The sequence below is a fragment of the Dendrobates tinctorius genome, unplaced genomic scaffold (assembly GCF_039654945.1).
Source record: "Dendrobates tinctorius isolate UK_male_01 unplaced genomic scaffold, ASM3965494v1 ptg000003l, whole genome shotgun sequence".
Lineage (NCBI taxonomy): Eukaryota > Metazoa > Chordata > Amphibia > Anura > Dendrobatidae > Dendrobates > Dendrobates tinctorius.
In genome coordinates, this window is record NW_027361671.1 from 19644715 (window position 1) to 19668630 (window position 23916).

The window sequence follows — 23916 nt, forward strand, 5'->3', positions numbered from 1 at the left end:
ACGCGGTCATGTGATGTGGGTGGCGATGGGAGGGGTTTGTGACGCGCTTCCCGTGCGATCATGTTATGACGCTGTCCAAGATTGACATTTAACATAACAGCTGAGGATGGATTGCAATTCCACCTGTGACTGTTAGGGGCACATTTCAGCTGGTAAAATCAGCTGATGTGTTGGAAAAGTTGCCGTAGCCAACAGCAAACAAGGGAAGGCGACTTTAGATGTACCTATATGTCCAAGGTCGTAAAAGAGGGTAATCTCATCTTGTACACTTTTGGCACATCCGCAGGATATGTCAAACATATAGCAGATATGGATTCCATCAATTAGACCTGCATTAATCTTGAGAATGGAGTTTTGAGGCTTACTGCGGTCAGTGTTAAGATGTTTGAATTCCCTACACAAGTAAATGGGAATTCTGTTCACCTTTTACATATACAGTGGTGGTGTGTGCCGCAGCCTTGCTCTCGAGATAAAGGCAGGTCACACTGGTGGCATCCAAATCTACCATTCATTTGTACTATATTCTGTGGATATGCAAAAAATGTACAAGATGTGAATACCCCTTTATTTTTCCATAAGTAGCAAATTTGCCCAAAAAGTAACTTGTTTATTTCTCAAATCAATAGTACACTGAGAATGAGAAACTTTGGAATCTGCTTTTTTTCCCCCTTCTCCTGTACTGATCATTCAGTCTCAATTCACAGGCACAATCATTTTGAAGTGAATACAAACGTTCCCATTACTGAGAATAGAGGGTGACAGATGCTGCTCATAAAATTCCATGAAGGTAGGAGCTAGAGGCAGACAGACATTCTGATTTCAAGGGGTTGTTCTACAAACAAAGTTTTAATCGATAGATCTTGGAATAATAATCATTTCCACGATTGGGTGTGATTAAAAAAATGTTCCTGTGCTGAGAATCTTATAAATGTGCCTCTGCTGTGTACTGTGTAATGGCTGTGTCTGACCATACCACAGCTCCTGGGCAGGGGAGGAAACAAAAGAGAATATACAGACAGGACAACAGGGGATCACAGCTGATTCTTTCTTTTGAGGTTTCTCTGATAAGATCTATTACAAAGATGCTCATATATAATTTTAAAAACATTAACCTGATTTTTTTTTTTAAACCGCAATGGATATGGTAAGAGTTTTCCCACTAAGAGGACCTTTTTTTTTTTTTTTTTTTTACAATCTGCATACTCGCCCACCATTGCACCTCTTAGCATAGTGTAGGCTCAATTAATTTTGGACTCTGAATTGACGGGTCCGTACAACACAGAATGTGTGTAGATGTGGACACTGCAGATTTTGCAAGCATGTGGTACCATCAAAAACGTTTAGTAGTGCCCACACGAAAAGAACGTATAAAATGAACTCATTTGCTAATTGCAAAACTGCAGTTGTTTATCTGTGCACATGTTCTTGTCCGTTGGATTATGTGGGCAAAACGAAGCGGGAACTCCGGATACGGATTGGTGAACATCTGGGAGATATTAGACACAAAAGAGAGACCCCATTAGCACGTCATGTTAATCTGGTCCATGGCGGTGATGAGAAACAGATTGGATTTTGTGTTATTGAAAGGGTTCAACCCACAGTGAGGCAGGGGGATTGGGATAAGAAGATCCTTCAACGGGAAACACGTTGGATTTTTTGGCTAGAATCACAAAGCCCTAAAGGCCTCAATGAAAATTTGAATTTTACTAGTTTCTTATAGTTAGTGTACCTGACGGATCCACCATGCTATTTTTTCATGCCTTTTTAGCAAAGAGATTGTTCTTGGATATTTATCATTCTATGTTTGGACCATTTGATTAGCTGGGATACATAGAGCTGTCTCCTGGAGGGGTTAATAATAACACTGTCTTATTATGTGCGGATATATAGTTTGTCTACCCCTGGATAAATGCTGCCTTCGGGCTATGTGCCTCCTCTGCTATAATACATTTCCTTTGTTAATTACACGGGCTGCAACCTATTGTGGTTTCCTCCCCACTGTGGTTCTGGTGGGGATGGCGGTCACGTGGGGAGATGATGTGATATGCGCCGAGAGGGACACGTGATCGGGGTATGTCACCAGAAGTGACGTTTAGGGTCACATGATGTGGCGGTGGGACTATACTTCAGTGTACTGATCTCTAGTGATGCGCGCAATTAGGATGCGCTACCGGAAGTGATGATTTTGGCCACATGACATGGGGGCGCGTCCCACTACAATGATCACAAGCACGGCGTCATACCGGAAGTGTCGTCGTAGTCTGAACGCGGTAAATATGAGCCGGCGGGAGACAGAAAACACGCCGCACACTGCATTGATCATTCGGCTGGGGTGATAAGACCCCTTGCGCTCTTTTGCCCCTGATGAACCCTCAACATCTAAGAGGGGGAAACGCGTCGGGCTGGGCTCGTTATCATCTGATGACTGATAAGTATTTTTTTTGAATTTCTATGCTGACAGACTGATGGATGGCAATTTGTTTATTGGGTAATTGGGTCATCCCATGAATGAATTTAATGGTGCTTTTTGCCATACTTGTTTAAAAGAGACTATTGTGTCTATTGTGATTTTTGAGGACTATTATGTCCCTTGGACACGCTAGATCAGCAAATATGTTTTCCTGATGAACTTCTGTTGGATCTAATCTATGCATTGTTGCTATGTGTAAACGCTTTTTTAGAAAGCTACAGTCTGTCACCTATGCAGCATCTGGCATTTTTTCCTACGAGATAAGTTTCTAATTGAGCTGCAACCATAAGCATTTTTTACTACGAGATATGAGGGTGGATATATACCCTCCACTCTGTGTTAAGATTAGGTGTACTCCTAGAGACAGTACATGGTCTCTCCACCAGGGGTCATTTTTTCGGGATTTGTGTGTGTTTGTGTTTTTTTGTGTATCCTCTTCGTCGACTAGGGTTGTACAGGGTGCTATTAGGGTCACCGACGTTGAGCGGGGGCGCCATATCGCATATATTAGGGTGCCAACCTCCGCGGCAAGGAAGGGACGCACTAGGGCTTATTAGGGCAAGTGTAGTGCCCTGATATATTGCACAATTTATATGTCTAAAATATTATGTACCCTGCTCCCTATATTGGTACTTTCCAGGTTTTAATATTGGAATAAAAGTTAATTTTTAGGGTCAAATTTCTTTTGCTCTCTTGGTTTTTTTAGATGATAAATGGACAGATCCCAGAAAGAAAATTACCAACAAAGTAAGTGTTCAGGTTTTGTAAAACCATGTTCACACGCGGTAGAAAATACTTTTACCTATTTGGGGACAGATTGCAGAATTTTAGCATGATCTATACAGTATTTGCTTTCTCCTTGTCACAGGGGCTGTTTCACAACAAAGGGATTGATGACCTGTTGTAATGTAGGTCACCCTGGGCTCTGACATTCAGCATCCTCATCCATCAGCTGGTGGTCTTATGGCTGCTCAGAGTATACATGGAGCAGGAACAGCATGTTAAGAGTCCACTGAAGCCACTCAGTGAGCAGCCGCGCATATTCTGATAACCTTATTCACTCATGACTAGAGCCAAACACTTTCACATATTTTATGAAAAAAAAACTGCAATACCACAAAGCATCACTTGGTGGCACAAGTGAGAAAATGTCTGTAATTTCTGTATTCCAGGATGCAATCACTGGAGATTAACCCTTTCAGGACCAACCCTTATTAACAAACAGTGGCGGAAAATGCATTCCCATAAAACATTCTTCTTTTAATTAGACATATTCACCATCTTTTTCAGTTTGTTGGCATAATATAGAAAATATGGTTACTTTTTTTTTGGAGGGAGAAGAATAATTTCCCTACGGCTCTCTGCACACTAACTGTTGTAGTTGATAAAATGTTAATTAATAATTGATTATGCACAAGGCCCTACAACCCGACATTAAGATCTTTACCAAGTTTTAATTTTTTTTTCTTTTTGCGCAATGGGAAAACTCTATTCTGTATGGCGCTGGCATCGGGGATAAGGCGTCCTTTTTTTTTTTTAACAAAGAATGTATGACACTTGTAGTCCTTTTGTGGAAGGAAGGTGTGCAGCATTTTAAATTGTGGTTATTTCATTGACTTTATGACTTTTCTTTGAAAGGGGGAAGGAAAGCATTTCCTTCTGAATTTTGGAATTTGTTTTAGATTTTTTGCAATAAAATACATAAATATTTCAGTTTCATGTCTTAAAGATGCAGCCTGGATCTGCGCTGACTCTATGAACCATCATATGTCTTTAAGGAAATCTCATCCTGCCCGAACCATGGGAGAATGACTCGGACCCTTTAAAGGGAATCTGTCACCAGATTCAGCTGCCCCATCTGAGAGCTGCATGATGTAGGGGCAGAAACCCTGAGTCCAATTATGCGCCACTTTACCGGTTGCTACAGACAGATTAAACATTGGATAAAAATCTACCAGTTCTCTGAAAGCTGAGCTGTGTATAATCCTGCCCACACCACTGATTGGCAGCTTTCTGCCTATGCACAGTGCACACAAAGCTGCCAATCAGTGGGGCAGCAGCCAGCAGGGTTACACACAGAGTCATGACTATGGAGGACTACTATTGATAAAACTGTGATTTTTATCAAAACTAAAGCAAGCAGCTCAGTAAATGACACTGCTGGTATCAGGCTCTCAGCCCCTATTTTATGCTGCTTTGAAAATGTGTGGAAAAAAAAAAGGGTTTTTTTCAAGTACAAATACAGGATATTGTCACTTAGAAGCAACAGTCCTAGAGGAGAATACCTCCACACCAATGACCTCTGATGGAGCATGCCACTATTATCTTCCTGTGCGTGGGCCGCTAGGTTGGGACCTCCAGACAGTTTTCTAGCATTGTCTTTCCCTCTTTATATAATGATCAAAACCAAAAAGTGGAAGCATTATCTAGGACTGAGTTGATGTTCTCTAAAGAACTGTCTCTTTGTTTCACCCCCGCAGCCGGACAGACCTGATGCGATATTTTATACTTGTCCTATAAATTCAGCATTTTTGACAGGTATGAAGACGTCGCGTACGTGATCCACAATGAGCTCATACAGTCACCACTGAGCGGACGCTTGGCCCGTGGGAGTAGGACGGGTTATTCCACATCCCTGAATAGCTACCGCTCAATGGCGATGGCACAAGAATGGTCGTTGTGGATTAAGTCAGGGCTATCATTCACATCAGAGAGGAAGACGGCAGGAGGCAGTGACAGCGGACAGGTCTTCAGCACCGGACCTCCTACAGAGGACAACGATAAAGGACTTCTAGTAGGGATGCCGGGCTGCAGGGGGGAAGAGTGAGAGAAAGATCTACAGAAGGTGAGTAACCCTGTGAAAGCAATTATTTGGAAAAATGATTCTGTAAATTTTCTTCATCTGCTGTACTAACCTATAAATCAGGAACCCCACAAACAAACTGTTTTCCTGGGAGATTGGCTCAAACATTGCATTAAAAAAAAATCCTGAATTTTAAACTTCACTACTTAATCAATTACCATCTTTACATTATGTGCACACGTATCTTCCTCCAGGTGGATTACACCAGACAAGTGTGGCAAACATGCCCAAGCAAAGGAACCTGCTGCAAAACCACAAAGTGGTTAAATGAAGAGTGACATGCTCACGCTCTAAAGACTAGTGACAAAACAGACGGCCACCGAGAACTGAGGCCATGTTGTAGACTAGTCAGACAGGCGGATCTTCAGTGGCTTCTCCCCGCCCTGGAGTGACAGGTCTCTTCCTACGTGCACGTATAGACCATGTGAAGCCGGGAACCTGCCTGTCCAACTAGTGTACCGCGCGGCTCGGTCTCTGGCGGCTATATCTCTGCAACGCAGCAGAATAGTCAAACATACGTCCGTGGCCCCCGTCGGCGATCTTTTCCAGAATTCTAGTAGTTCTACTCCATAGTTTGCGCATGCGCAGTATGCTTTGCCCAACTGTGGGCAAAGCCGAAAATAATTACTGCACATGCACCGGTACACCCTGTATGCACCCGGAAGTATTTAGCTGTGTTTCGGGACAGTGTTTTTTGCAGAAAAAACATGCGTTTTTTTTACGCGCGTCTTCTGACTCATAGAAAATAGTTAAATGCAGACTTTTCCGCAAAATTAATGAGCATGCAGCGTTTTTGTCTGCTAAGCGTCTTGCGCAGAAAAAAACGCATCAATGTGCACAAAAAGTGCGGAATTCATTTAAAATGAATGGGATGCTTTTTCTATGTGTTTTGACCGGGACAAACGCTTCAAAAATGCTTACGTGGGCACACAGCCTCAAGAAGATTATTAACAATTCAGGTGCTTCACGAGCATTAAAGCAATTTGGAGGGAAAAAAAAAACATTTTACATTTTTCACAAATTTACTTTGGAACCAGTTTTTATTTTCACAAGGGTATCAGGAGAAAATTGACCACAAAATTTGTTGTGCAATGTCTCCTGAGTGCGCCGATACCCTGTATGTGGGGTAAAGCTACTGTTTGGGCGCATGGCAGGGCTCAGAAGGGAGGGAGCACCATTTGACTTTTTGAAAGCAAAATTGGCTGGAATCAATGGTGGCGCCATGATGCGTTTGGAGACCCCCTGATGTGTCTAAACAGTGGAAACCTCCCAATTCTAACTCCAACCCTACCCCCAACTCACTTTAGCCCAACTCTAACCCTAATGGGAAAAATGGAAATAAACACTTTATTTTATCTTTACCTAACTAAAGGGTGTTTGATTTACTTTTTTTTTAAATTTTGATCACTGTGATGGCCGGCAGATCTCGACAGGCGCACGGCCCACCATTTTCTTACCGGAAGAAGACGCCAGCTTTTTTTTTTTTTAGCCGAGACCCCGGAGAAATTCTGACTCTGGGGGGCGCTGTGGTTTAAGTATCCTTAACCACCGCCGATAAGCCTTTTAATGACGGCAGTTAAGGGGTTAAATCATAATGACAACCCAAAACATCCAAATAACCCTGATCAAAAGTTCACATACCCTGGTGATTTTGGCCTGATAACATGCACAGAAGTTGACACAAATAGGTTTGAATTGCTACTACAGGTAAAATCCTCACCTGTAACCTATTTGCTTGTAATCAGTGTGTGTGCATAAAAGCTGAGCGAGTGTCTGGGTTCCAGCCACTGACATTTCAGGATTGTGAGTCATAGGGAAAGCGAGAGAATTGTCAACTGAACTACGGGAGAAGGTAGTTGAACTGTATAAAATAGGAAAATGATGCAAAAAGATATCCAAGGAATTGATAATGCCAGTCAGCAGCGTTCAAACTGTGATTAACAAATGGAAAATCAGGGGCTTGGCAAAAAGAAAAAAAAACCACGGTCAGGTAGACCAACAAAAATGTTGTCCACAACTGCCAGGAAAATTGTTCCAAATGCAAATAAAAACCCACAAATAACATCAGCTGAAATACTGGACTCTCTGAAAACTAGCGGTGTGGCTGTTTCAAGATGTACAATAAGGAGGCACTTTTGAAGAAAAATGGGCTGCATGGTCGAGTCGCCAGAAGAAAGCTATTACTGCACAAATGCCACAAAGTATCTCCCCTACAATACGCAAAACAGCACAGAGACAAGCCTCAAAACTTCTGGAACAAGGTAATTTGGAGCAATGAGACCGAAATTTAACTTTTTGGCCACAACCAAAAACATTACATTTGGAGAGAGGTCAACAAGGCCTATGATGAAAGGAACACCATTCTTACTGTAAAGCACGGAGGTGGATCGCTGATGTTTTGGGGATGAGTGAGCCACAAAGTCACAGGAAACTTGGTCAAAATTGAACGTAAGGTGAATGCAGTACTTTATCAACAAGTACTCGAGGCAAATTTGCAACTATCAGCCCAGAAGCTGAGCATGGGATGTACTTGGATGTTCCAACATGACAACGATCCAAAACACAAGTTCAAGTAGACCTGTCATTGCCTACAGCAGAACAAGTGAAGGTTCTGGAGTGGCCATCTCAGTCTCCTGACCTCAATATCACTGAGCCACTCTGGGAAGATCTCAAGTGCGCAGTTCATGCTAGACAGCCCAGGAATTTACAGGAACTGGATGCTTTTTCCAAGAAGAGTGGGCAGCTTTACCAACTGAGAAAATAAAGAACCTCATCCACAACTGCCACAAAAGACTTCAAGCTGTCATTGATGTTAGAGGGGGCAAAACACGGTATTAAGAAATGGGGTATGTGAACTTTTGATCAGGGTCATTTGGATGTTTTGATTAAAAAAGAGTTTTCACTAGAGCAAGTTGCGCCAAATTAGTTAATCTGCGTGCTTTTCAATGAATCTGAAGCATTTTTTAGTTGCCATGCGCCGCTGCAAGAAAATGTACTCCGATCATGTGCATTTCTAGTAGAATAATCATACACGACGCTCCAATGATGAATTGTAGGGTTCCAACCCGTAGCTAAGGCTGGTTTCACATTAGCGCATTTTCAGCGCGCGCACGGCCGGGGGTAGCTCCGCCCCCGAGCCGGCTCTCTGCCCGGCGTGCCCGCCCCTTCCTTGTAGCGCCGCCTCCTAGCGGACAGCGGCGCCTGCGATCGGCGCACCCTATCTTTAGCATAGGGTGCGCCGATCGTGCGCAGGCCGTGCGCTAGTTGCGCTTTGACCTGCGCTGCGCACTTTTGACGGTGCGCCGTGCGCGCCAAAATCAAACTTTTCGGATTTTGGCGCGCACGGCGCACCGTCAAAAGTGCGCAGCGCAGGTCAAAGCGCAACTAGCGCACGGCCTGCGCACGATCGGCGCACCCTATGCTAAAGATAGGGTGCGCCGATCGCAGGCGCCGCTGTCCGCTAGGAGGCGGCGCTACAAGGAAGGGGCGGGCACGCCGGGCAGAGAGCCGGCTCGGGGGCGGAGCTACCCCCGGCCGTGCGCGCGCTGAAAATGCGCTAATGTGAAACCAGCCTGATAGAGTAAAATTCGGCACTCTGAAAGATGTGTGGCAATAGATGTGATTTTTTTATTACCATTCAACCAGGCCAGAGAACGGCTTACGACGTTTTGGTCTAATATGGACCTTCATCAGATAATTGCTGAAATAGCGTGTGATCTATAATACAATGTGCTGCTTGATGTTCAACAGACTGTGTCTACAGAAGAAGTAATGGATACTACTGCTGGAGTGTTATGACCATGTTACTGTCTACATAGGGGCTGTTAAATCCTAGCCAGAACATTGTATTAATGCTCACACACCATACTATTTCAGTCAATCATCTGATGAAGGTCCACATTGGCCCGAAACTTTGTAAGCTGTTCTCCGGACCGGTTGAATGGTAATAAATATATATATATTTAACATCTACTGCCACAAATCCTTATGAGTGCCGAGGTTTACACTCATCATCGGATGTTCATGTCTTTCATAACGTGCAACACTTGTGCCATAAATTGTGATGCCGTTGTTGGGTGGGCTCAACTACGCCTCCTAATAGCCAAGTTCAGCCCCTTTAAAAAAAAAAATAAGCAGTGTGGACTGGGAATCCAGTAAAAACACCAAGTCGCAAAAAATTTGCAACAGTTGAGAACTGCAGGATGAATTGGCCCCATTGTGTCCATGTGGCACTCTAAAAGACATTATTATTATGCATTTATATAGCGCCATTTATTCCATGGCACTTTACATGTGAAAAGGGGAAATATAGACAGATACAAGGGACACAAGTACATAAGGAGAGGGGACCCTGCCCGCGAGGGCTCACAGTCTACATGGTAGTAAGAGAGGTTGTACAGTGAAGAAATGCGTGTAGTCACTATGAGACTGCAGATTGAGACAGAGGGCGCTGCTCACGCTCACAATCCCCCTATATTCCCCATGGGCGTGGACGGTCATGTCGCTGTATGTACGCAATTTGCCGACTAGAATCTCTTCCACTTTGCCAAGTTCTACCAGAGGAAAAGGGTGCATAACCAAAAATATGCAAATCTCATACACGCAGTCATGTGACCGCCAACCTACTCACACTGTCATCATTCAACAGTTTGCAGTCAAAGTAATTTTAAACTTGTCTTCTGAGACTGGACAACCCCTTCAACAATTGACAAATTTGATAGAAACCCAAGACTGTGTATAGTTTGTAATGAATACAAAACACAACATTTTAAATGGCAGATCATTAGATTTTAGTAGACTAGAAATATAAAATACTAGTGTTTTTTCCCCTCATAGTTTAGAAACGTAGTTTGTACAAAACAAAACCACACGCACAAAAGGAGCAATTGCACTGCAATGCCAACCTCACCTAGGAAAAAGCCTATCCTGAAGGTTATTATTGCTGTAAGGCTTCCCAGCACACGTGTCGAGTCCTCTTCCCTTAAAATACAGAAAGCAACAACGACCATAGCTAAAACCATGTAAATAAGTGCCAAAGTGACATTGTAATTGTAATAGTTTCGATAGGCAAAATGCACATTTTGCAAATCGTATTAATGCCTGCAATACTATGATCTTTTTCAGTCGTCCTGAATTGGGCAGCAAAGACTCTTATAAGGGATTCAGTTCATTTCATGAGAACTACACTATAAAGGTCCATCTAGACAGATTTCTGCCTATAACCTTTTAGAAGAGCCCACGGTATAGGGAGAACATGATTGTGCCCCGTACAGCAAAAGGCTGTCGTAGCATATTCTGTTACATGGTAACAGGTGCTACCAAAAACTTTTTATTTATGCCGGGTCAGATGATCCAAGGAGCCCGAAAACAAGATTTTTTTTTTTTTAACCAGCATGTTTAAATGAACAGGTGATCTGAAACAAGCGTTATCATCAATGCTTGTTGGCCGAATAGTAGCCTACGGGACTGGAAGGGCTCATACACCTGGCAGAGCCTTGTGCACACAGACTACAGGGCTCCTAGAGTACAGAGTCCTACAGCCTCTGTGCAATGCCATACATTGAGTCTACAGTAGCAAGATTAGTAGAGAATCCATCAGAAAAACTCAGTTTGATGAAGTTTGAGGCACCTGGAGGATCAATAGGGGCCTCATGCACAACAGCAACATGGAGTCAAACCATGGCCTTGTGCATGAGAGCTTAGAGGATATTCATTGCCATCCATTTCTTCTCACATGAACATAGAGCTGGTTTTGTCTCATTGCACTTGAAATTCAACAGTAGATTTACTCTGTTCATGTCACCCTCCATATACCTCGTAATAAATAAAATAAAATACTGGTGTGATTATTCCCACAATGACCATTATTACAACTGCCGTCCACAAGCCCAGACCCCAATCTGCGCCATGATAAGGATCTTTTTGTCGGGCAACTTTGAGTTCAGTTTCAAAACTGAGTTCTTGACTTAAAGCAGAGACAACTTCCTGTAGATTTTCCTTTTTCAGGTCTGTGACCCTCACAAGGTGTTCGATATCTCTGTCTACTTCTTGTAAGAAAGAGTCAGCAGTCTCTGTAGAAAGTGCTTCTAGAGCGGGGTGGAGGTCCTGGTCGGCTACAGGAGGCTGGGTAGATAATGTTTTTGAGATTTTGCTTTTTGGTGAGAAATGTGTATCTGTCAGTAAACTGAACCTCTTCACTGGAATCTTTAGTGACCGAAGAGCAAAGAAGTCCTGTTCGTTGATCAGGTTATTGGCTCTCTTGAGGTCTGCGACCTATAAATATAAAGATACAGGCGCAGTGTAAATACAGACCAAAGTTTCAGGGAAAAAAAATATTGCGAAGATATAACTTACTACATGGTAATGGGACTCAGTCTTAAGCCGGGAACCCACATGCGAGAAATTCGCACAAGTCTCGCACCTCAATACCCAGCACTGCCACTGGCACTCGGGACCGGAGTGTGCGGCTGCATGTATTTCTATACAGCTGAGCGCTCTGGTCTCGAGTGCCAGCGGCAGTGCCGGATATTGAGGTGCGAGACTCGTGCGAGTTTCTCGCAACTGTGATCCCGGCCTTATCCGAGAACTCGCCGTCTGTAGATTAGCTCTAACAATTATTGGATTCTAGCCTTATAATGTAGCCCCATAACACTGTGGATATGGTCACTACTTACTGTACTATTTTTTCAGTTTTTACAATGTCATAGATTTTAAGAATTGTGTGTATTCTCACATAGGGGGCGATTCATTAAAATTCATTCACGTCCACCATTCAAATTCATCACTAAAGTGGCGCAACATACTCCAGAAATGGACGCTGGGTACCCGACGTGCCTTAATAAATTGGGTCAGTGTATTCCAGCGAGCGCTTCATTAACCCCTTCATGACCCAGCCTATTTTGACCTTAATGACCAGGCCATTTTTTGCAATTCTGACCAGTGTCCCTTTATGAGGTAATAACTCAGGAACGCTTCAACGCATCCTAGCGATTCTGAGATTGTTTTTTTTCGTGACATATTGGACTTCATGTTAGTGGTAAATTTAGGTCGATAAAAAAGTGACACCATTCTAAAAACTGCACCCCTCAAGCTACTCAAAACTACATTCAAGAAGATTATTAACCCTTCAGGTGCTTCACAGGAACTAAAGCAACGTGGAAGGAAAAAATGGACATTCATTTTTTCCAATAAAAATTTTCTTTTAGCCTCAATTTTTTTTATTTTCACATGGGCAACAGGATAAAATGGATCCAAAAATTTGTTGGGCAATTTCTCCTGAGTACACAGATACCTCATATGTGGTCATAAACCACTGTTTGGGCGCACGGCAGGGCTCAGAAGGGAAGGAGCGCCATTTGACTTTTTGAATGGAAAATTAGCTCTCAATAGTTAGCGGACACCATGTCGCGTTTGGAGAGCCCCTGTGCGCCTAAACATTGGAGCTCCCCCACAAGTGATCCCATTTTGGAAACTAGACCCCCGAAGGAACTTATCTAGATGCCTGGAAAGCACTTTGAACCCCCAAGTGCTTCACAGAAGTTTATAACGCAGAGCGGTGAAAATAAAATAAATTTTTTTCCCCTCAATGATTTTTTAGCCCGTTATTTTTTATTTTCACAAGGCTAACAGGAGAAATTGGACCACAAAATTTGTTGTGCAACTTATCCTGAGTATACCGATACCCCATATGTGGGGGGGGGGGGGACCACTGTTTGGAACCATGAGAGAGCTCAGAAGGGAAGGAGCGCCATTTTGGAATGCAGACTTTAATGGAATGTTCTGCGGGCGTCATGTTGCGTTTGCAGAGCCCCTGATGTGCCTAAACAGTAGAAACCCCCTACAAGTGACCCCATTTTGGAAACTAGACCCCCCAAGGAGCTTATCTAGATGTGTAGTGAGCACTTTGAATCCCCAAGTGCTTCACAGAAGTTTGTAATGCAGAGCCATGAAAATAATTTTTTTTTTCCTCAAAAATGATTTTTTTAGCCCGCTATTTATTTTCCAAAAGGTAACAGGATAAATTGGAACCCAAAAGTTGTCCAGTTTGTCCTGAGTACGCTGGTACCCCATATGTGGGGGAACCACTATTTGGGCGCACGGCAGGGCTCAGAAGGGAAAGAGCGTCATTTGACTTTTTGAATGGAAAATTAGCTCCAATCGTTAGCGGACACCATGTCGTGTTTGGAGAGCCCCTGTGTGCCTAAACATTGGAGCTCCCCCACAAATGATGCCATTTTGGAAACTAGACCCCCTAAGGAACTAATCTAGATGTATGGTTAGCACTTTGAAGCCCCAAGTGCTCCACAGAAGTTTATAACGCAGAGCCGTGAAATTAAAAAAAAAAAAAAATTTTCCCCTCAAAAAATTATTTTTATCCCACTATTTTTATTTTCACAAGGGTGATAGGATAAATTAGACCCCAAAACTTGTTGTCCTGCTTGTTCTGAATACGCTGGTACCCCATATGTGGGGGGGGAGACCACTGTTAGGGCACACGTCGGGGCTCGGAAGGGTAGTGACGTTTTGAATGTTAGGCGTCGGATTCCTGGCACTGCACAGCGGGAATCCAGAGCCAGACATCCTGCGGTCTCTCATTCTCCTCCGACCGCTCAGACTCCTGCTCAGCAATCACGGCGAGCTCAGACTCGTTCTGTGAGCCTGGATGTTGCTGCCACCTCTGGTGCAGCAATGGTAGCGCAACCTGCTTTGCAGGGAACTGCTCCAGAGGCTAAGTCCTCGTGCCGTGCTACTGGGCATGCCCGCAACTTCTCCTCTCAGTGGAGAGCAGGGGTCACATGTGCAGGTCCTATGTCGGATCTGATTGGTCCTTCCCAAAGTACTCGAAGGTCCCGGAAGCGCATGGCTATAAAAAGCCCGCATGGCGGCTCGGCCATGCGCTAGTGTAGCATATTATTCTGTGTGTGTATGGTGATGGATGTATGGACTGGTGTCTGACTCATTATGAAACCCCTACCCTCTGATATTACGAGTGGTGACCGAGTGTGGATAGTCAGCTCCAGGGTTGTGGCAAGCTACACGCCACTTGCTCCACACCTACAATAGCGTCCGTCGGTGCCCGGTCCTCGGCGCCGACGCTTGCGGCTTTTCTCTGTAGCAACTATTGGTGTTCGCGGCTGCGACGCCCCATGCAGGCCTCTGTGACGCTAACAGGGCCTGTGCCTTTGCCTCAGCGTTCGGGTGACGTTAACCCGAGCGCAGTCCCGCACCTATTAGGTGCATCTGCCATTGTTCAGCAGCGGTCTTGTCACCTACCGCACGGTGGACCCCGGGCGGCGAACGCACCTACTATTATTTATATTTGGTGCGTTCTGCCGATCTTAACATTGAAATGCCGACTTGATGGAATGGTCTGCGGGCATCCTGTTACGTTTGCAGAGCCCCTGATGTACCTAAACAGTGGAAACCCCCCACAAGTGACCCCATTTTGGAAACTAGACCACCCAAGGAACTAATCTAGATGTGTGGTGAGCACTTTGAACCCCCAAGTGCTTCACAGAAGTTTAACGCAGAGCCGTGAAAATAAATTTTTTTCCCACAAAAATTTTAGCCCCCAATTTCTTATTTTCCCAAGGGTAACAGGAGAAACTAGACCCTCCAAAGTTGTTGTGCAATTTTTCCTGAGTACGCTGATACCCCATATGTGGGGGTAAACCACTATTTAGGCACACGTCAGGGCTCGGAATGGAGGGAGCACTGTGACTTTTTGAACGCAAAATTGGCTGGAATAAATAATCATAACCCTAACCACAACCCTAACCCCAACACATGCCTAATCCTAATCCCAACTCTTACCCTAATTCTAACCCTAGCCCTAACCCTAATGGAAAAATAAAAATATTTTCTTTATTTTATTATTTGTCCCTACATATGGGGGTGATAAGGGGGTGCGGTGATTTACTTTTTTTTTTTATTTTGATCACTGTGAGTTTATCACAGTGATCAAAATAAATGAATGAATCTGCAGCGTTGCAGATTTGAGCGGGCGCACTGCGCATGCGCCAGCCATTTTCCAAGATGGCGGCGCCCAAGATCCGGGACGGCGGGACACAGAGAGCCAGAGCAGAACATACTAGGTACCGGGAGGGGTGAGGGGGGAAATCGGGGAGGGGGAGCAGATCGCTGCCATCAGTCCGTGGCTGGGGCCGATCGCACCCGCCAGCCGGGGTGGGGGGGTCTCAGTCTCCAGCCATGTCCGATGCTACTGCAGCATCGGCCATGGCTGGATTGTAATATTTCATCAAATTTCATTGATTAAATATTACTATCGCTCTGATTGGCTGTTAAAAGTGAAACAACCAATCAGAGCGATCGTAGGCACGCTCCCTGGGGTTAACTATAAAGGGTCCTCTGTATGTGGGTCAGGTGACCTTTCAGTGACCCCGGTCACCCGACCCGCGGGGGGCAGTCAATTCATGACGCCATATAGGCGTCATGGGTCGTATTGGCACAAATTTTCATCACGCTTATGTGGCGTCAAAGGTCGGGAAGGGGTTAAAACCGGTGTGATATGCCAGACTTCATGAATCGCCCCCATAGAGCTTTGTAGTGCGTACATTATGTACAGTCCTCTACATGAGTCCACCCACACAGCTCCACTAGTCACTGTGTACACCCGCACATTCTGAAGAGCCTTCCAGACAAAAAAGTTAATTCGGCTCGTTGTGACCTGCAACATCCCATCAGTTTTTTTTTTTCTTGCAAAAAAGCGCATTTTATAGTTCAAAGAGTACAACAGTAATTTAAATGCTGAAAAAAAACTATTCTTTCATTAATGAAAGTCTAATTAACTACCAACTACTTATTTCAATTGTACACAGTGTAGGTGATAACTTATTGATCGGTGGGGATCCGACCACACAGATCTACAATATTGAGATAGGAGAACTTTTATCTACGTCACAAAATGAAGCATCAGTTCAGACGACCAACTGCAGCGCCATTCACTCTCTATAGGACTGCCAAAAAGGGCAGAGTGCTGCATTAAGCAGCCCCATAGGGAATCAATTGAGTCAGTGATCGAGCGAGTACACTGCTGCTCGATTCTACCGGGGATAGAAGTCCCCCCATTGTGTAGATCAGTGCAAGTCCCAGAGGTCAGACCCTCAATCATCAATTTATCATCCATTATGTGGCTATGTGACATGTTCTAGAAAAAAAATGTATTTCTTTTTAACTTTAAATAACTTTCTGGGAAGTGGCCATATTGGAGAAACACTTGTGTATTATTTTGTCTGTATAGACATTGAAGGAAGGTGCAAGATTAGGATATTTATGCAATTATGAATTAAACTAAAAATGGAACCCAAATGGAAGAAAATACTAATACATCTCATTCTCTTGAAGCCACGTCTGGATTTTGTCTTCAAAAATCTGAATGAGTGAATGCTGCTGAAATGGATGGCAAAATCCAGAGCTTTATTTGCAGGTATGATCCTGATATCTTGCCTTATCCGGGCCGCTGTCAGTATAATAAAGAGCTCATTAAACCCACTATACTGTTCCCATGTTGGCAAAGTCTACAACATAAAGTGGACATGCGAGCGTCAGAAAATAGGAATTATTAGACGATTGTGGAATATTCTCTGGATGGTCAATTTAAAGAAGGTTCTGTTCTTTTATAGGTGTTATATAAAATCATAAAATAAGTCAGCTAGGCTCCAACTTCCTCTTCAGCCAGCCTCTGAGTAAGAGCGGCACCCCTCTGGTGGACCCAAGGTGTCCATGGATTAAGAGTCCACACACCCGCAGTTCGGCTATATGCAAGTGGAGCGGTCTTTTACTTGACATTATTATATGAATGTTGTGTGAGCAAAGAACATTATGTTCTTGGTGGCACATGACCTGTTTGCACAGTACCATGTACTGCCAAGGTCAATGATATTAAAGTTTGCATAAAAATCATTAAACCCGAGAAATAAGTGTTTTGCTTACTCATCAGGTGATGGCTGTTCTATTTAGACAGTCTCTTGCAAAGTACTATCCAGGAAAAAAAAAAAAAAGTTATTTAAACTAAATTTAAAAGAAAAAAAAAAAAAAATTCTCGCTAACAATCATGGAAATGACAATTCCTACGAATGCTCGTTTCCAACTATTATCCTGTCTATTTGGACCCTAACTAAAGTGGGTGCCAAGACAGAAGTCACACTCGGGCCCTAGAAGAACCCAAGGATCCCTTTGGCTCGTATGAGAATCCCAATACTAGTAAAGGGGTTGTCCGTAATTTGAATAAGTGTGGTAGCGTACCGACTAGACATGCACAGCCTCCGTCAACGCAAGTGTATTGAACAAGGCTTCGCATCTCTAGTCGGAATGTGGTCAAAATTATTCAAGTTGCATATATGCGGTCACATGAAAGCCCAATCCTGGAGCCGGCACTGGAGAATCCTAACAGCAAGCAGTGCGTGTGCTGTGAGGATTCACAAGTCTGCAGTCACAAAGTGACTGCAAACTTGTACCCTAGGGCTGAACAACCCCTTTAAGAAACAGCATTTGTTAAGGGACCTGGAGGCTTTACATTAGAGCAGACGAACTTCAACTTAGACCATTGAATGTGCAGTCATACATTTGCAATTCTACGATCACTGTATACTAATGTGTGCTAGATGCAAATCATCAATTACTTGCACTATCTGCAAAAACAATTTCTAGCTCATCAACTACATGGTGCATGTCATAAAAGCAAGAAAGAGCACTTACAGTACAGCAATGCTGTAGGGCTATAGAGTTTAAGGTGTCCCCTTCAGCAATGTCCTTATTTATAAGTATAATATCATCCAGACGCTCTCTGGACGTGCTTCTCCTCGTCTTCTCTCGGCCTCGTGGTCTAAGTTCATATTCCTCTGCCTCGTCTTCTGACACCTCATTCTCAGAGTTGGCCATGGCCGCAAAGTGATAGCTCTGACCTGATGTTGTAGACGACACTGACGTGGATTTCGAGTATCTCCATGACTCGTGTCTGCTAGCCATCCTCCCCTCATCTGCAGGAGAGACTAGACATGCCATGCGTTAGAAACAATCAAGAAGACACATATAGAATATATAAAAGTAGTAACAAGTCCTGTGCGTACAGGTAAGGCCTGTTTCACACATCAGTTTTTGTCCATCAGTCAAGATCCGCCGTTTTGCAAAAAAAAAAACGGATCCGCCATTTTGCTTGGCGGATCCTTTTTTTCCCCATTGAGTTGCATTACCGGCGGATCTTGACGGATGGCCATCCGTTGGATCCGCCAAAATTTTGACGTCCGCCGACATGCCCGAACGGAGCATGTAACGTTTTTTCGGGCGGCAGGATCCGCACTTCACACTGCGCATGCCCGAGAGACTTCACTCAGCCGCAAATTTAACCCTAAAGTCTGTTCTGGCGGCTGGAAAAAAAATCTCTCCCTCTCTCCTCCCCGGGCTACGGTTCCTTTAAAATTCTTCATTCATCGGATCCGTAAAAAAAAACAAAAAAAAAAAACGGTCCGGTGGCATCCGTTCACATCAGTTTAGCAACGGATCCGCTCTCGCCATTTTGGCAGATTTTACCTGACAAAAAACTGAAGTGTGAAACAGGCCTAAGGCAAAAATATGAGGAAGTGAATGGGGGGTGAATAGATGGAGATGTGTAAAAGTGTAATGTCTCTCTTGTCCGCAAAGTAGAGGACTTGTAAATGACGAGACGCATGGGGGGGGATTTACCAGCTCTGTTCTAGGAGGCAGTTATTTACAATGCAAAAAAAAAAATTGGAAGAACTGCAAATATACAGCTCCGGCAAAAATTAAGAGACCACTGCAAAATGTTCAGTTTGTCTGATTTGTCTCTTTATAGGTATATTTTTGAGTAAAATGTAAATTGGTCTTTTATTCTATAAACTACTGACATGTCTCCAAAGTTCCAAGCAATAAATTTTGTATTTATTTTCTGAAAATGAGAAATGGTCAAAAGAACAAAAAAATGCCGTGCTTGCAGACCTCAAATAATGCTAAGAAAACAAGTTCATAATCATTTAGAAACATCAATACTAATGTTTTAACTCAGGAAGAGTTCAGAAATCAATATTTTGAGGAATAAACTTGATTTTTAAGCACGCCTTTCATGCGTCTTGGCATGCTTTCCACCAGTCTTTCACGCTGCTTTTGGGTGATCTTATGCCACTCCTGGTTCAAAAATGTAAGCAGTTCGTTGTTTGATGGCTTGTGCCTATCCATCTTCCTCTTGATTACATTCCAGAGGTTTTCAATGGGGTTCAGGCCTGGAGATTGGGCTGACCATGACAGGGATTTGATGTGGTGGTCTTTTATCCACACCTTGATTGACCTAGCTGTGTGGCATAGCGCATTGTCCTGCTGGAAAAAACAGTCCTCAGAGTTAGGGAACATTGTCTGAGCAGAAGTAATCAACTGTTTTTCCAGGATAACCTTTTATGCGGCTTGATTCATTCGTTCTTTGCAAAGATTAACCTGTCCAATTCCTGCCTTGCTGAAGCATCCCCAGATAATCACCGATCCTTCACCAAATTTCACAGTGAGTGCAAAACACTGTGGCTTGTAGCCTCTCCAGGTCTCCGTCTAACCATTAGATGACCAGGTGACTCATCAGAGAAGATTACCTTACGCCAGTCCTCTATGGTCCAATCCTTATGGTCTTTGGCAAACTTCAGCCTGGATCTCCTTTGCTTCTCATTGATGAAAGGCTTTTTTCTACCTTTACATGACTTGAGCCCTGCCTCTAGGAGCCTGTTATGAACTGTTCTTGCCGTGCACTTCACCCAAGCTGCCACTTGCCATTCCTTTTGTAGGTCACTTGATGTCATCCTGCGGTTGCTGAGTGACATTCAAATAAGATGACGGTCATCCCGGTCAGTAGAGAGTTGTTTTCGCCCTCTCCTGGTCTGTAGCATTGTTGTCCCAATGTCTGCTGCTTGACCTTGTTGTAATGGACTGCTGTCTTAGAAATTTTAAGGATGGAGGCAACATGACACTCACTGTGTCCCTCTGCTAGTAAAGCCAGACTTGAGCCCTTCTTTTCCTCACTCCAGACTTTTCTTTTCAACTCCTTTAGCATGGATAAAAGTTTTTTTTTTTTCATTATAATTACTTTGGGCTATTCCTAGCACTTGTTTGGCCATCCAGCTTGTCCTATTGCAAGAGGATTGTGAACACCACAGCAAGGTTTTTATATTTTCCTTCATTAAATAAGACTTGGTTCGGGTGATCACCTAATCAGAAGCAGATTAAGTAGAATGAGGTGTACTCTGGTTGGAATTCAACTGACACTGGAATGGAATGGCTGTCAGACATGTAGAGATGGTGATTTTTATAAAACTGTGCAGTGGTCTCATAATTTTTGCCAGTGCTGTATAATATGTATATTTTATTACGGTAGTTGGCCAAGACTAACAAGATTCTGCCACATTGCACTCGTATTTGACAAATCTCAGTCATTTTCTTGTCCACAGCTGCAAGAATTCAGCTGTAATAGAGCCTGCATTCAGGCCATTGCTGCAGGCTGTGGTAGTGCCAGCTGGCTATTGGCACCAAGTACCGGCTCTGGTACTATAGATCCACCATAGAACTTCTGCAAGATGAACATAGCCTTCTCTAAAAGTGCAGAACGGCAGTTTCTAAGAAGCCTAATCTGCTACGTATTCTCATGTACCACTAGTGACATCTCAGAAAGCTGGTCTGATCAGGATATCGGAGTCCTGTATGGTCGGCCTAATGCGGCAGCTTCCAGATTAACAGTTACACATCATTAGTGACTACACCACAACAACCTTTTATTTTCTGTGGCATTTTGAAACATTTCAGACATGTAGGTATTTGTGCCATTTTTCAATTCCTATGAAGAAGCCAATTAAACAAAAAAAATAAATAAAAATAAAGCCCCCAATTAATCAAGGTTTTCTGTCATGAAAGTGAGGAAACTGATACAGATCAGTGTGAAGAGTCAGACATTTTTTGCGCTATGCAAAGTTGCGCTAAATTTTTGCATTTTCATGCTAGTTTTGGGCATCTCTCCCAAAATAGGTGGAGCTGGGGAGGATCTCTGTACGGCACTCCTTCACCCACCCATCAGCATTCATGAAAAGTGGCAATGTTTTACACCAGTTCTTGCAAGCGCATGAACACAGAGAAGAGGTGCACAGCTCATTAAATTACACGCGCCTCTTAATGAATCCAACCAAGAAAATACAGCGGCTCTCTGAAAGCTGCAACATGGAAACATTGAATATGTGAAATTGGAACGGCATCACTGCTATAGAAGATGTAAAAAAATAAAAGGTACTTCGCGCACAAGCCAGTGATAAGGTGTACCCCATTGTTGGGACCCTAACCTTATATGCCGCTCTCCGGATGAACCTACAATTTTAAGGGCAGGAAGGATCCAGATCTAATTAAAAATACCTGATGGGAGGAGCGCGCAGTCAGGAGGAGTGTACTACAAACAAAAAACCTGACCATCACCTCCAGAGAGAATAAGACAAGTGTGAGCAGGTGTGAGCGGTCAAAACTATTCCAAGCCGCACTCTGAAACCTGCATTACGCATACATGAAACACTCGTCTTAACGGTCACACGTTGGGTTTTTTCCAGCATTTTTTAATGCAAGTTTTCAGCTGCGTCTTACAGTAGCAGCCACGTCTCTGAGATGTCAGAAATCTCACGGGCACACATTGGCTTTTTTGTCCAATACCTTGGTTTTTGCACAAAAAAAAAAAACACTGAAAAAATGCAGGGATCAGGGGTTTTTTCTGTAGTTTTTGTACCAAAACCTGATGAAGTAGAATCAGATTTTTTTTTTCTTTGCACTAAACTTTGAGAGACCCTGCAGTGAGGACCAGCTATGAGGGAGGTGACGAGGATGGATACAGCCTGGCAGCCAGCACACACGTTCTACACTGGAGGAGCGCGCTCCCTGCGCCAGAGGATGAGTGACCACAGCCAGATGTCAGCCACACACTGAGCCAGCACCGCCGGAACATGGATAATAGATAACCCAGTGCCCCTGCACAGAACACATGAGGCTACCCCGCGCCTCACCCGGCACAGCAGGTGCCCTGACACTCACTGGCACTGCCCACTCTCACCTTCATTCGGCTCTCTTGGCATGACTCATCTCGGCCACCATCCACTCCAGTGACTCCACTGTTCTGCCTGCGCGCCCCCGCGGCAGAAGAGACGCCGAATACGGGAGCGCGCTCTCCCCATAGCCACGTCCGCAACTGCGACGTTCACGTCCTTGGAGCATGCGTATACGTGTGACGTAAGACGCAGGAGCGTCGTTGCCGACATGCCTAGTGTGGGCGAAGCGAGAAGTGATTTTATAGTTGGGGACGTGTCTGTGTATTCCCCAGCTTGTGGCCGCTATGTGAGGCGGTGAGAGGAATGTGGAAATGTCGGCACGGCACTGAAGAACTTTAGTCATTTCCTGGGGGTTCCTCTCATGACGTCACATACCGTCTAGTATAACGGGAGCACACCGCCCCCTGCTGGCTCTGAAGTGGGACTATGTGGAAAGTTTCCTATGCACTTGTGTAATAGTCTAATGAGGGAAGTGGCTGAGAGACTAGTGGTCACGTGACTGCAGGTAGACGAATCATATACACTAGATTATGTGACTACTGCACGGAGCAGCTAGCAGCGCCAAATCCTAATGGTGTCTATGTTACACACTCTTTGTATTCGGCAGGCTGCACTGGGTGGAAAGCCCTTTTAACCTTGGGGTTGTATGACGACTTTGTACAAAACACAGATTTTCCACCAAATAATCGCTCTTTACTGATGCTACAGCACAGAGGTGAGTGTGGCCACATTACCACCAGGATACTGCGACAAGTCACAACGTCTTACACCCAGTCCGATGCTTGGTCGTCACAGTAACCAGAATGCAATCTGTTTAAAGGGGTTATCCAGGCTTGGGGCTCAAGTCTGTAGTCACTCTGTGTCAATCCAGGGGCGGACACTGACAACTTGGGGCCCCTATGCAAGAAATGTGTCTGGGCCCCCCTCCTTTTATGGCGACAAAGCTATATATATATATATATATATATATATAGCCACACACATACATGTACTGTATATATATTACATAGTCTCCTTTATTATGTATATTGCCGTCCCTTAAGGCCCCGTCTCACATATCGAGATCGTTAGCAACAGGGGCGCCATCAGGGCATTACTGCCCTGACTGGCGTATGGGGCCCGGTGGGCAGAGGGGGCCCGCATCGGGCCCGGTCTCCTCTGCTCATCGGGCCCCTACCGGCAGGTAAACCGGGCCCTCTGCGCTGCGGGCGGCAGCTAAACGCTATTGACATGTGGGCCCGCCGTCCCGCACGTCAATAGTTAACAGCCGCCAACCAATCGGAGGCTGGCAGCTGACATCAGCTGCAGCGCACACATCGCCGGCATCTGACGTCACTGTCAGTCGCCGGCTAGAGCGCGCTTCAGCGGCTTGGAGGGACAGAGCCTCGCCCACCGCTGGAGCGCAGCCAGGTAAGGAGAACTTGTTTTTTTTTTTTGTTTTTTTTTAGAGCGGGGGTCGGGGGCAGAGAGCTGGACATGGGGCAGAATGCTGGACG

General features: G+C 44.4%; 1 protein-coding gene across 1 annotated transcript; it reads right to left on the minus strand.

Annotated features, from left to right (window-relative positions):
- Positions 1-10062: 10062 nt before the first annotated feature.
- LYSMD3 (LysM domain containing 3) lies at positions 10063-22612 on the minus strand. The gene is given in 4 exon segments (XM_073587272.1): positions 10063-11144; positions 11146-11606; positions 18051-18343; positions 22426-22612. Coding segments are annotated over 4 exon segments (888 nt in total). The 5' UTR covers positions 22448-22612; the 3' UTR covers positions 10063-11032.
- Between the last annotated feature and the right edge of the window lie 1304 nt (positions 22613-23916).